Here is a 14,866-nt window from a genome sequence, read left to right on the forward strand (position 1 = left end):
ATGGTTGACAACGATCATGAAGAGCACTGTGCTGTTCCACCTACTGAAGCAGAAGAAAATGATGCTGAGCAACTTACAAAAACGGCAGACCGTTTGTAAAAGCGAAAGAGTAATAACTAACTGAAAAGGGTAAAAAGCTTCAAGAGAAGAAACTTGAAAATCTCCAATACAGATATGCAGTTGTTTTTGGAAAATGGAGATATGAAGCAAAGTCCATCCATCCATTCGTTTCCGCTTATCCTTTTCAGGGTCGTGGGGGGCGCTGGAGCCTATCCCAGCTGTCATAGGGTACACCCTGGACATGTCGCCAGTCTGTCGCAGGGCCAACACACAGGGACAGACAACCATTCACACTCACATTCATACCTAGTGACAATTTGGATTATCCAATTAACCTATCCCCACAAGCTGCATGTCTTTGGATGGGGGGAGGAAGCCGGAGTGCCCGGAAAACACGGGGAGAACATGCAAACTCCACAAAGAAAGACCCCGGCCTGATGTTGGAATTGAACTCAGGACCTTCTTGCTGTGCGGCAACAGTGCTAACCGTGCTGCCCATGAAGCAAAGTAATATTAAGAAAAGAAGTTTCAGAGAATGAACTGAATGAGCTGATTAATAACGCAAATGTCACCTGCGAAGATGTACAAACCATTTATGAACAAATACACCAAATACAAACTCCTGCTGCAGACGCAAGGCACAAAATTGATGCATGTACATCACTTTCCTCATTCATTGTTAAAAGAGCTGAAAAACTGCCAAAGGCCCGATGCTGGGCTGTGCTTAGGATCTGAAAGTATTAAAGCAAGGTCAAAATCACGAAGGTCTAAAAGTGGTTCAGGTCGGTCATACTCACAAACAATCGAAGCAATGGAAGCAGAGGTTGAAGTAGCTGCATTTCAAGAAATATTAGCAGTCATGGAGGAGCAAGAAAGGGAAGCAGCTGAACTACAAAAACTGGAACATGAAAACTTGGAAAGGCAGCAAGCAATGGAAAAGCAGTGCAGAGAGATCGAACGCTTGGAAGAGGTTAAAAAATTGAATGCTACAAGAGCTAAAGCAAAAGTTTATGAGGAAGGTGAAAGAACAGGCATGTTCAGCAACAAAGGTCCCTTAAGCTCCTTAATAAACAATTCGTAGGAACACACAGGAATTGGCCGAGACAGTAAATAAGCTTCTCCCCATGTCAAAGCAGAAACCCTCTGCAACAACAGTCCTCTCCTGAAAATGCTCTCAACACAGAAAGCAGCTCCCATAAAAGTCAGGGCAGCCGGCACCACCCCTCTGAGCTTGGCAGGAGAGGCAGGGACTGCAGCAGGGGAGAGGACAGTGGATAATTTTGACTTAATCGATTCAACTACCTGAGCAACACAGTCGAGCCTCTGAGTCATGAGTGCATCTTGGGCTCCAACGAATTGCAGGGCAGCTGTGTGTTCTCTTAAAAGGCACCCCTGCTTATCCAGTGCTGTTCTGACCGGGTCTGCTGACAGATGGATAGATTATATAGTCAAGTTTTAGCAAACAGCATGTGTAGGACTCAAGTGCCAGACACAGGCAGGACAGAGAGCAGTGGAGTGCAGTTTGAGATTCTTCATTCACTTCGAGAACTTGAACATGAATTAACTTAGGTGAGCTCTACTCACTTTAAAGAAAAGTAAACATAGAAGCAAATTTTACTTAAACACAAGGCTGAGCTCAACTGAATCCAATTAAAATGGAGAGAGACAGACATGAGGAGCGGAGGATGGTAACGAGAGACCAGGAGAGATCTGTGAGAGGAGATTACAAGTTAGACTGGGCAGAGAATCCAGGAGATGTGTTAGGTAATATTATCCAGAGGATTATCACGAGAACACCTTTACTTGAGATCCAAGCTAGTGGGGAAGGGGAGGATGCCAGAAAACCTTGAATCCACGAGGCAGCTGATGGTGGGTGGACAGGCAGGTGAACATGGGAAGGCGCTGAAGAGCAGCGACAATATTCACTTGGCCTGCTTCTTCAGTTCCCTTCATTTGGCTGCTGTCTCCTGGATCTTCTGACCCTCCAGAGCAAGCCTTGCCATCACTTGAGCCATTCACAAGTGAGCTAGGGCACATGTCCACAATGTATGCATGTTTTTAAGCAGTTACAGAAAACAAATGCCACTGACTTTGGTCATACATCAGATTTTTATCGTTAATAGTTTTTTTTTAGAGCATCATGTTCAAACACTGTCTCAGATATCAATGCAGCATTTTATGACCGAACCAATGAAAGAGTGAGCTGTGAGTAGGAGAACGCTGTGAAGCAGAAGCTCCGCCCTCTGGGAGTCATTCCGAATAACAGTTAGTAGTTGAGCCCCGGTAACCAAACCGGACGCTCCTCCTGCTGGTTCGTCTAAATTTTCGCTTCTTTGTTCTTTTTGTGTCTGGTCCAAACCGTTCGACACGGCTCACTGTGGAGAGAGTGAAAGAAGAGCGCTTACCTCGAAAAGTTTGCTTTGACGAGAAAGAGCGGGTCCAGTTCTACTGCGGATTGACGGCGAGGTCTTTAACTTAAAGCAGCTCCAAACAAACCTAGAAAATTAGTGAGGTCTTTGCAAAGGGCGCAGTGGATGAGCAGCTCCTCTGTCATATTTCAAAGTTTGTTAGACAGCAGCAGACTGTAAAAGTATTCAGCATTACATAAAAGACGCAAAAAAGGCATGAATCCTTAATGAGAACTCCGGGGAGTGAGCAGACACTCCAGACTTGTGCACTGCGCAATAAAGTGGGACTGAGTTCCAGGCAGAAAGCTGGAGAGCAAGACGTATATGGACTGATTGGCTGTGTGCACGCTGCCCTGGTGTGATGCTCATTTGGTTCTGTTTGAGTGAAAATGAAACTTTGGGACAGTTTGTCCCACTGGACCCGAATTTGGGACAGTTTAACGGGTTTTGCGGTCAAGCTTTAGCCGTGGACATTTTTTTTCTTCCTCAAACAAGAGGCAGTTGATGTCATCGCATATCAATGTGAAATGGATTATTATCAGTTTGTTTTCTTGGAAATAAATTCAGTTAAAGCTTTGAGAGCGGGAATATGAAGCCGGTGAATATTGAGTATTGATCTTACGTGGATATAAAGTGCACAAATTCAATTTGCTTTTCCTTGAAAACCCTGGTTCGGGGAATTCTCTCTGCGGGTCACAGTGCGCTCAGAGCTCAAAGAAGAGAAGCGGATGTTCGCTGGGGCGCAGCGTGCAGCGCCGCTGCACATGGAGCGCTCGGGGCGGCCGCCGCTGATGTTGCTCGGTCTGCTACTCCAAATCTGTTCCGCCGTTACCACTGATCGCATCAACTCCGACCGGTACGCGGTCTACTGGAACAGCTCCAACCCTAGGTAAGACCCAGACTGGGCTTTTACACAGAGTGGGTATTGAGTAGAACACGGGAAGTGCCAGAAATCATCATTAAAGGAGGGAAAATAAATGGGACTCAATATTATATTGATCCTTTGCGCAGTCGGTGGACATAGTTTGTAAAAACAAACAAACAAACAAACAAAACAAAACACCTATTTATACCAAATGTTAGCTTTGTTAATGAAAGCGAGTAGCCGCAACATGGCAGGGCGGCATGTTGAACTGTCCGAGGTCACACAGCCAGAAAGTGAGTCCATTTTCCGCATCTGAAAACTTTCTAGGGCTGTAACAGAAACGTTTGTCAAAAGGGAGCAAAAACGGTTAGAATCGTAAAATTTATCTCAAACAAATGACACTGTTCACGAGATCAAGATTTTTAATAAATAAACCACAGGTGCGCTTTCAACATCCATAGGCTACTACCATCATCCAACATCCATTCTTAGTCTTCTGACAGAGAGCACAATGCCAAATGAGCTACATAAAATATATATCAAATAATTCGTATATGCCAAGAGTGAAGTCTGAGCTGATAAACTAAAGGAATTTTGTAGAAAGTGCACTTGTAATTTCTAACGACTGTCCATGGAGCTTAATATAAATTTTGTTGCCGCAAGGTCAGCAACATCAAAGAAAAAACGTAAAAATAAAATAAAATGCCAGTGAAAGCTATTCTCGGTTCAAGGGGTCTCTAAATTTCCTTGTTTTTGTTTTTACAATATTTAGTTTACAGAGGAATCAAACCATTTGAATCTGCAATAACAAGATGTGTTCTGTGTTCTGCTGAGTAATCAGCAGCTGTTTTGTTAATGGTGATATTTTCTTCTGCAGGATTATACAGACCTCTTGGATCTCTTTCGCTTTTCAGCAGTTGGTTGGACAAAATATCTGAACATATGAAATGCTTTAAACATTTTCTGACATTTATTAACAGCATGATTCATGATGATTGTTGTCAGTATAACTTTTTTTCAATCAGTCATTCCTCAATGAAAAACAAGACAAGAGAAACAAGAGAATCTACTGCAGCTTTGCAGTTGACAAGTTAAAGTTGACAACTTGTAATCCAAATATTGGATTACAGTAAACATGATAACCAAAAAACTGAAATTTTGGTCACAATTTTGTTTTAAAGATGTGAGTAATGATAGGGGTATTATAAAAGTCTGCCTGTGTCAAAAACAATTTTGATCTAAATACAAGTCTAAATAATCACAGTTTCTGTTTTCAGCTCCTTTGATGTTTTTGCTTTCACACACGAAATTACATGTGAACTCAAATCTTAATGTGCTTTGCACTGATAGTTGTACAAAAATTACATTTGGGGAAAGTAAATTTGTTATATAATTTAAAGTTTTGAAAAAAAAAATGGACTGAATAACTTAAAATGAAAGTTGCAGACAGTGAAATGTCTTTCTCTGAGAAAGGTCACATAACCCTAATGTTAGAAATAACTGCAGCTACCACAAAATACACACAAAGAAAAGAAACAGACATCCTAAATGAATGTGTTAAATGTCCAGATTGGTAAAACTGACCCTGATGTGACTAACTGTGGAATCATTTCTCAAGTTGTTTTTCAGTAACATTTTCAAGACTTAGGTGTATTATGTGCCTGGCAGCAGAGCATTGATGACTGTCCATTCTGTCTTCTGATTGGCTAAATGGTATCTGAACAAAGCAATAGCAACGTGCAGTGTTCGCAAATCATTGTAATATTTTAGGGATTTATTATTTTCATTTTGAGGTGTAAGAGAAAGCAAAATGTTCAGATTTTACTTTTGTAAATTAAAAAATGAAGAGTTTAAGAGATGCTGAACAGAAATGTTATTGAAGAGGAAGCATGTCTCACATTTCAGTTCTCAAAGAGAGTCTGTAGCAGGAAAAGCTCTTAGATTCCAGCCTCATAACATGTTTCCATATGCACATGCTGTTTGCATCTGGAGGACCATATCTCAGGTTTCCAAGTGCATGATCTGCGCTTTAGTGTCCTTATAGTATTCCTCTAATAATTGCGGAGTAATATTCCAGTTTGGCCAGTTTATTATAATTTATTATAATTGACAGGTCTCAAAGCGTACAGTTCTGTGAATTTAACTTTGATCTAAATATCACTTAAACAGTTGAGGTGTAACAGTAAACATGATACCTGGGAGACAAGGTTGGCCAATGACAATATGGCGCGTTCACACTGCAGAGAAAGATTTCAGTGACGATGGAAAATTACAGAACAAAACGCTTCTTTCTTTGTAGAAGGGAATTTATTACATGTACAAATATGTGCACTTTTCCCACATGTTCCAGATGTGATTGAAATTTTGCCAGAGTTGATACTCTGGCATGTTTTGGGGAATCGCAGCTTTGCTGAGCCAAAAATGACATCAAGGCTTTTGTTCAGTTTTTTGAAAAGACATCCCCAAAAGTTCCACATCTTGGGGGCAAGAATCTGAAAATGTTTGAGAAATTTCCACAATTTTATAGGAAAAAATAAGAAAATATTGCACAGCATTTCCTCCGTTGGCTCTTTTTGGTCATTAATAACGAAGTGTTTTCATCTCCAAATATCATTCGTTATCAAACTTTTAGTTTTTTAGAAGATTAAGTCATATTTTCTGTTCTTCCAGAAAATCTAACATTAATTTGCTAAGATAATCAGAGGAACATGTGTGCTAACATTTGTACTAGTAATTCATTAACAGTTCACGTTATTAATCTCCTTTTTGGTTTTTCTTTCAATTAATTTTTTGTAAATTAATAATCATCAAAACAATAAATGTCCAGTGCAACCTTGTTGATGTCTTTTTATCCATTCACAATTCCAAAATCACAAATATTCAGTTTACAATTACATGACACAAAGACAGGAGAACAAAGAAAAACAGGTGTCATCTGAGAGGCTGGAATACTACAATATTCAGTCTTTACTGGCTAAAAACCGATCGAAATAATCAGATACTTTTTTGTCAACTGATAAGTAAAATTCTTTCATCAAATAACACTTGCCGAACGTCCCGTGGTGTAATTAGTATGCAACACGAACGCTAAAACAAAAGTGGACGTCGAGGCGACGACATACCTGCTGCTCAGTCTGTGACTTTTTGTCAGACTTGGGGACAACTGTGGGCTTTTTGTAGTCATTTCCCTCAATGCAGAGTTTCAAAAATGTCATTTCACTTCAGCTCTCATGACTCATCGTGACGCTACTGATCAGTTGGTGGCATGCAGTCTGACGACGTCACATTTATTATCTACCTTCAGACCTGGATGACCTCAAATTCCCTGCTTCTAAATTCAGAAAAAACTGAGAATATTGTTCTTGGGCCTTAAACATGTTATCTAACTAGATACGGACTTTAAGTGAGATTACTTTGGCCTCCAGTAACACTGAGGAATCTTGGAGTCATTTCATGTATTATCATGAAGATATGTCCTCTAGCTGACCAAGCGACTATTTTTTTTAACCACTCACAACCAGCCAAGGGAATGTTCATTTTTCTTTGGCAAGCAACAGTTGCCAATTGGCCTCTATGCATGTGTGACAGAGGCCTAAGTTCAGAATCAGAAATGGAGCATGTGGAGTGAATGGACGACCAACTCTGACAGGGGGGCTCAGATCACAAAAAAACAAAACAAAACAAAACACATATGTGACCTTCTTGAATAAACCTGTACACTGTGCAACCTTTACAGGCTACATAACAAATTTAAGAATAAAGAACCTGCTTTAAATGGCATCATGATACAGTTTGCATAATTACAACCATACACTCACTATGGAATTAGTAAGTGAGGGCAGCTATGAAGAGAAGTGGAAAGACAGTTGGTCCAGATGACATACCTGTGATGTGAAGAGCTCTAGGAAAGAGGGCAGTTGGCTTTTTAACTAGATTAAGACAGTCCAGGAGAGTGAGAGGATCCCTGACAAATGTACTGCTATAGAGTTTCAGAACAAGGATGATGTGAAGAGCTATAGTAACTACAGATGCATAAAGCAACTTGGAGTTAGTATCTTTTCCAAGGATATTTGGCATGCAGGGATCAAACCACCAACCTTCCTGTTAGTAGATGACCTGCTCTACCTCCTCAGTTACAGAGAGGTGACTGTCGTATAGTTTCATGTGGAGAGAGAACAAGAACTGTGGCCGACTACTTGTGTTTAAATAGTGTCTATATGACATGAGGGGTACTTCTGAAAGTCTGACCTGTGAAGGATCATAAGCTCCAAAAATAATGTGATTGTCAATCATGCTAGTTACCTCGATTGCTGTAGAAGCACTAAAATACTGAACCATTAACTTGAGCTGCAGTAACTTATTGGCAATGTTGGTCTTTAAACATTTCTTTAACAAATGTCAAGTTGTAAAAATGTATCAGTACACGCTTTTTCAACAACAGTATTCAGCTGATGAGGTACAGTCACCAGGATCCCCAAAGCTCATCAATAACACCCATGCTGCCTATGTTTATTATTATAAAAATATTATAAATAAAGGCAATTATTATTAATATGAGGTGTTTAGTACAATCAGTATTATAAATTAAGATATGTTAGAAGTGGAAAAATGAATAATCTCAAGATTAATCCATTAACGTTGTTGCTGGATAAGACGAGAGACAAGCTCCTCTTGTTAAACATAGAATATAACTGCTATGAAACTTTAGATGCTAGTTCAACCTGACTTAATAGTTGTAATTTTTGGTCTGTTGTGTTCTCAGCTCACTGAATCATTTTGTGTAGATTTTCTGCAGTTTTCTGTAACCACACTCTCACCTCATACTGATGTGAATAGGCGATATGGCCTAAAATCCATATCACGGTATAATTTGAAGCATGTGTGGTAACGATATATATTGCGATATATTTTCTTCTGTATAACGTATTTTACACACTATAAGGCACACTTAAAATCCTATAATTTTCTCAAAAATCGACAGTGTGTCTTATGTATGAATTCTGGTTGTGCTTACTGACCTCGAACCAATTTTATGTAGTAAACGTAATAAGTAATCTGGGTCCTAAACACCGTCTTCTTCAGGTCCCAAAGTCAAACAAACACTGCAGCATCACTGAGAGTGAAAAACTGTCTAAATTCTTTTATCTTTAATAAAATAATCAGTGTTGCTGCTTTCTCGGGTGTAACAATTAAGTTTAACATCCAGGCATCCATGAAAACAGAATTTATTAAATTCAACGGAGTTAGAAGTTAGCAGGAAGTTAGCTCACTAATTTTCCACCTAAACATGATATAGCATGTTCTGACTGAGAAATTTCTGAAAAAATTAAAACATACAGCTCTGCTATCATTTCCAACATAAATGAAGACAGAAAACTAAACAGCAGTGACTTTTGTAGGATTACTGAAGTCGGACTAGCTGGTATATAATGTTGTGCTACGTGATCGCTAGCAAAACAGCTACATTAGCATAACATTAGCACAGTGAAGCCGGAGGATGAACTCTAACTTTTTTCCACTTGATAAAAGTTAACGTGAGGGTTTCTGGTGGTTAGGGACAAATGCAATTGCATGGCAGGATGCTATAAACGGACCAAACTTCGACCAAAACAGGCGCAGCTTGATGACACCATCAACATGCGCTATCGCGGTAGAGCAGTATAGTGAAAATCTCTACCATTGGCCAAATTTATATCGTTTCTACAGTATACTGTTTATACCGCCCACCCCTAGTGGAAAGCACTTTCAGTGCTCAATTAGAGTAAAAAAGGCATAGATTATCTGAGCACCAAGGTTCTCCTTTCCTTAATTCACATGAATACTCCCTCATATCTTTTTTCATGTTAGGTTTCCCATCAAGGTCAAGAACATGTTTGTTTGTTTGTTTTTTGACTATTTGACCAGAACTGTCTGAGAAGTCACAGGAGGAGAAGCTTTTTTTATTTGTAAATGTTTACATGTGTATATCTGGGACTATGTCCCACTATGTCTAACAACTTCGTCATCACCTTTTCACTTGTCAATGTCTCACCTAATTAAATGGCTTTTTGTGCTTTAGTAGAAAAAACTACATAGATTTTTCCAGTTTGTTGCCTGTTGGTCCTTCTCTCTGCCTGGTGGAGGAGAAAGGGGAGGTTTTGTTCAGAGAAACAGAAATGTATTTCTGCAGCAGCCATTTTCTTTTGTCACTTAAGTCTAGGCTCAGCCCCTTGTCCTCTCCTTGTCTCCCCTAACCCCTAGCTGTTGCCTTTACCCCAGTGTCCAGGAGGGGGATGGCAGAAATATATTTTCCATAATGAGTAAAACTGCAAACTTCCCCAAACTCCATTCTTAATCAGTAGTAAGCTCATCATATTTTACAAATTCAGTAAAATAGAACTGGGGAATCTGCAGATCATGTTTTGGTTTTCAGTTTTTGACAATTCCCTCAAAATTCAGCCGGACACATAGGTGGGGGTCATGTTGCTTGGAACACTAGAAAATTAGTGTAGGTTTAAAAAGGTTTAGAATTAACAAAATAAAATCCCAAAACTTCAGAATACTGGAATATGTGGACATATTCAATATGCTACCAAAGGTACTAAGCTTCGTATTCTGTTCTGTGCATAAATCAAGGCTCCAAAATGGAGACTGTAATTGTAAAATATTTTAACATTTGACAGAAGATTTTATTTACACATATATTTAAGACTAATCACATGCCAAACATTACAAATGTAAATGCTAAATTTAAATTGTTCGAACTCATCACTCACATCAAGGTGCTGCATTCTGTTCCTTGTTCACCATTCAGAGTCTAGGATGCTTAAGCTTTAAGTCTGGTCTTCTGCGTTTCAGCTTGCAGAAACATTTAATGTTACAACAGAGACTGACAAATTGATAGTACAGCTTTATTTAGACTTATATCTTTGCAAAGTGCTTTGCTAATTCAAATTAAGTGAAAAAGTGGCTTCCGTGAAGAAAAAGTAATGTAAATACACTGAAAAGGTCATTATTGAAGCCACGGTGCAGTCTAAAGTGATGTCACATAATGAGATGGTGTCGGTACAATGGGTCTCATTTGGCGCTTTATAGGTACTCTACTTTTTTATCTTCAGTAAAGGTTGGGGTTGTGTTGCTGTTTGTCAGACAGATGTGTATTTTACCTTAAAAATCATTTGTTGTACTTAAACATTTTAGTTGCACTCAGTTTTTAATTTCATCAGTGGACACTTCTCTGCAAAGGTCTAGTTAGACCCATCCTACGTCACGGTCTAACTAGACCTTTGCAACATGAAAGATTAAAGCCTGGTGTTTGGAGCCCTAATAATAAAAACATTATCGTTTGTTTTGTATGCCAGGAAATTGGCATACTTCTTCCAGGTTAATGTTGAGGTCTGTCAGCAGTGATGAGAGCGTTGCCAACTGTCCACACAACAGGAAACATGCCTGTTTTTTTTTTCCCTCTTTTGGTTGGCTGGTTGTGTGGACCAATGACATGGTAGTGTGGCGTCAGCAGGGAGAGGCTTCTGTCAACTGCTCCTCCAGTTATTTTTACATTCTATCCTCTTTGTGTCTCAGCACTTCATCATGCTTTCTGCTCCCAGCTCATGCATTTTAATGTCTGACCCATATTTCATAGGATCTGCGCGCGCGCGCGCGCACACACACACACACACACACACACACACACACACACACACACACACACACACACACACACACACACACACACACACACACACACACACAGACGCACCAGGCCAGGGAAACTTTGAAGTCCTGGCTTGGGAAAAAAAGAAACAAGGTTGTGGGTGAAGAGCTGCAACCTTTCACTGTTGCTGATTCAATTTACACTGAAAAGCAGCAGAAAAACTGTGGATCAGGTTCAGATCAGGAGACGAGCAACTGAAACAGAAGATTTTGGCTTTAATTGCATCATTACTTAACAGCAAATGGGTTGTAGAAAATTTTTTTAAGAAGCAGATGAGTTTCATCTCTGTTTTTGTTTTCTGTCTTTTTGTATGAGCATTTACAAGAGAAGAAAATCCAATCTTGTGTTTTTACCAGTCAGGATACCAAAAAAGTTCTTATTTTAAACAAATGAAAAATCATCAGGTAGCATAGGATTATTTCTTACTGAAAGAAGAATTCCTTGGAATCAGTCTCTCATTCGGCTCGTTGAGGATTATCTACTTTTATATTGTTCTGTGTTTCATGTTAGTGGAACAGAACAGGCCGCCGCTTGATATTTGTTGGATAGGAAAATCTAATCACTACTACCATTAAAATTAATCTTAAAAAATATTTCTATAAAATCAAATGAAACATGAATGACTACAAAGAGAGAAAATCTGGTATTTGTATAGACTTGGATAGGGGTCTGCGGTGTAATGCAGAAATTGTTTCTGTAAATCCAATAGTACAAAATATTTTTGAGCTGAAGAATTTCTCTAAATATTTCCAAATAAATAGTTCAAATAATTTTCCCTAGCCTGGCAGATGCTCATAAATTCAAAAATAAAACTACATTTGATTTTGATAAAGTAAAAAATAAATCCTCCTTTAAAACATCAGTTGAGAATTCAAGTTATTGCAATAGCTTTCATTTGTATTTATCTCCATGTCAGGTTTGGCTATGTTGCAAGTATGATATGACCCAATAGTACAACTAAGAGTCAAAAGGATTAACTAAAGTAGGCGGTTTTATTGCTTATTTTGATGACTCAAAAAATTCAGGTCAGGGGAAAAGTAGTAAAAGAAAATTACAAGTAAAACACGGGAACACACAGTGTGAGGGAAGGACATGCGCCTCACGAGGAAGGCTGAGGGCGCGCTTTAATAGTCAGTTTTGCTTAGGAAGGTTCCTCATTGAGAGACATGACCCAGATGTATCTGTGTGCCGGCCATAATAAGAGCTCTTCCAGTTATCCAAATGCTAAGGAAAGGAGCTTCGGTGCTTCCTTTAGCATAGGATACACTGGACCATCCTTTATGAAAGAGGAGGACAACACGCCGTCCCATAATTCATTGCAACAGACTATGTGACCATACGTGAAAACAATCGACATAATAAACAAAGATGCATTGATCAAGTAAACTTTGAATTGTAACTGCATTTTCTATTTCGTACCATAACCTGTTGACATATTTAGAATTTTTAACCAAAGTTTGTTAAACTCACAGCTGAATTCTGAACAACACACTGCTGGAATAAAAACCGCTTCTTGTTATTTGCCTTGCATGAAGAATGCATGAATGCTATATGAGCTCAAGATTATGATCTATACTAACTGATAAAAAAATGTAAAGGTGCAGTAAAATCAATTTTCATTAGTAATAGTTGCTGTGTAACAGTCTCTAAGATTAATTTGTACTTCAGGACAGCTGGGATAAGTGATTTCTATTACTGCAGTCATAGAAATCCTAAACAGGGAGGAGGAAAGGCGTTGCACTGGATCACAGCAGTAAAATATAAGAAGTGGATTTAGATGGCTTACATTTTGTAGGCTATTTTATAGGCTAGATTTGATATTGTGATTGTAATTTCACTTCATTATATTTATATAATTTATATTTATTTATAATTGTACTTTACTAACAATGCATTTTAATTTGTTTGCAAAAATGCAGCCAGTTCACTTCAGTAAAGAGAGAGTGTGAATTAGGCTACGTTCACACTGCAGGCGAAAGCGCATCAAATCTGACTTTTTTGACCCTATGCGACCCATATCCGATCATGGTATGACAGTGTGAACGGCACAAATCCGATATTTTCAAATCCGACCTGGGTCACTTTCGTATGTGGTACTGAATCCGATACATATCCGATGTTTTAGAAAGCGACTGCTGTTTGAATGGTCATGTCGCATTAAATCCGTCTTTTACGTCACTGACACAAGACAGACGCCAATTATCAGCACCGGAGAAGTGCCCGAGGATGCTTCCTGGCCATCCAGTGTAGATGTTAGTGAAAATGTTGAGAAGACAACGTTGGACAAACATGAACATTTTATTTGTACTGTATAATCTGCAGATTCTGACAGACATTTCCAACTATCCTTTGAAGCACCGCTCCTCTCTAAAACGGCAATAAGGATAATTATTAGGCCATATGTAAATAACAAAATAACTTTATAACTTAAAGCAAAATTGGGAAACTTCAAGTCCAAAGTCTTTGTATTAAGGGCCATCAGTCAAACAATACTGTTTGGTCTGGGTCTAAACAGAGCACGTTGTGTGTGATGTCTTCTTTTGTGCTAGAGCACATTTCCTGTCACATTTTATTTGTAGTGTGAACAAGCAGACAAAAAAATTGGATTTGATCAAAAAATCGGAATTGAGCATTAAGACCTGCAGTGTGAACGGAGCCTATGTAGCTCAAAAATCAGAAGACTCCAGGAGAAGCATGAGGGAGAGCGCTGCAGTCTTGCTAACCAAAATAATGCAGCGCGAACTCCGGTTTCATGCAAGTGTTAATTTCTAAAAACTGCACAGCAATTCAGATAAAGGACAGGAAGCTGGAGGAGAATGAATATGCTTAAGTCTTCTGATAGAAGTCACTGAACACTGTGAAGGGGTGTGAGGATCAGGACTCAGGTGCTGTGCAAGACTTATCCAGGTGACAGCTGCATTGTTACAAACTGTTCTATTATGTAAATCTGAAATAGTTAGTAAATATGGTCCTAAATTTTCCTTCTTATTTAAAATTCCAACCTTTGTAATGGAGGACTATTTTTGACATCATGTTCTTGTTTATAAAACAACAGGGTTAGAAATATGGTGAAGTAAGATACATGTTTTTTTCAGTCCATCTCCTGTACTTGTGGTTTTAACACGGCGGACATCCAGCATCACATTGTCAAGGAGAGACTGAGTGTAAGACTGTTCCCATTCTCAGCACACAGCACTTCTCTTTTCCTAAGTCCTTAGCAATTCTCCTATCCACTTTTCCTTGACCTCAATGGAGTCGGAGTCACAGAAAAGAAGTTAGAAACAGGAGATAGGATGTACTTTTGGAATGCACCCTGAGACATTAATATATAGAGGAGGTGATTAGGGCAGAGTGGACACACCTAGGACACACACTGGGACTGAAGGATATGGTGATGACAGACTGGAGAGAAAAAGGGACAAAATACAGAGAAATGAACATGGGAATAGAAACTCAGACAAAACAAAGACATGACTACATATTCATCTTCAGATCCATCGTATGTAAAATACATAAGTAGGTTCATATTGATTTATCTAGAACAAAGAGAAAAAGGGGGATGAGGATGTTATCGAGTTATGGTTGAGATTGGTTAAACATAAACTCTGACCTGTATTACTGGATTTTTATGATTCTATGACCTTTTCTTTTTATCAGGTCAAAGTCTCGACTGACCTGATATGAAATCACTTTTTCTTTAAAATAATATAAAATTAAATCAATCCAACTGAGAAGAACTGATAGAAACTCATTAGGTTTTCCTGAAACCTCTGACAGTGAACCCGTCTGTCTTTGCCCTGTAAGACATTAGTGCAACATTCCACACTGTTGACCAAAATA

At 38.9% G+C, this 14,866-nt stretch overlaps 1 protein-coding gene and 1 pseudogene across 2 annotated transcripts in view; both read left to right on the top strand.

The window, feature by feature from the left end:
* On the top strand, nucleotides 1-2,174 carry LOC146499142 (uncharacterized; annotated as a pseudogene).
* A 152-nt stretch (nucleotides 2,175-2,326) lies between these two features.
* LOC146499143 (ephrin-A2-like) overlaps nucleotides 2,327-14,866 on the top strand; it is a 59,049-nt gene continuing 46,509 nt past the window's right edge. For both annotated transcript variants that reach the window (XR_014870306.1, XM_085138507.1), the window contains exon 1: nucleotides 2,327-3,357. Coding sequence is in view for 1 of the 2 variants with exons in the window: in XM_085138507.1 (XP_084994633.1) it covers nucleotides 3,197-3,357 (161 nt within the window). In the remaining variant the exon portion in view is untranslated. The remainder of the gene's footprint in view (nucleotides 3,358-14,866) is intronic.

The sequence above is a fragment of the Neolamprologus multifasciatus genome, chromosome 17, assembly GCF_963576455.1.
Source record: "Neolamprologus multifasciatus chromosome 17, fNeoMul1.2, whole genome shotgun sequence".
In the NCBI taxonomy this organism is placed as follows: Eukaryota; Metazoa; Chordata; class Actinopteri; order Cichliformes; family Cichlidae; genus Neolamprologus; species Neolamprologus multifasciatus.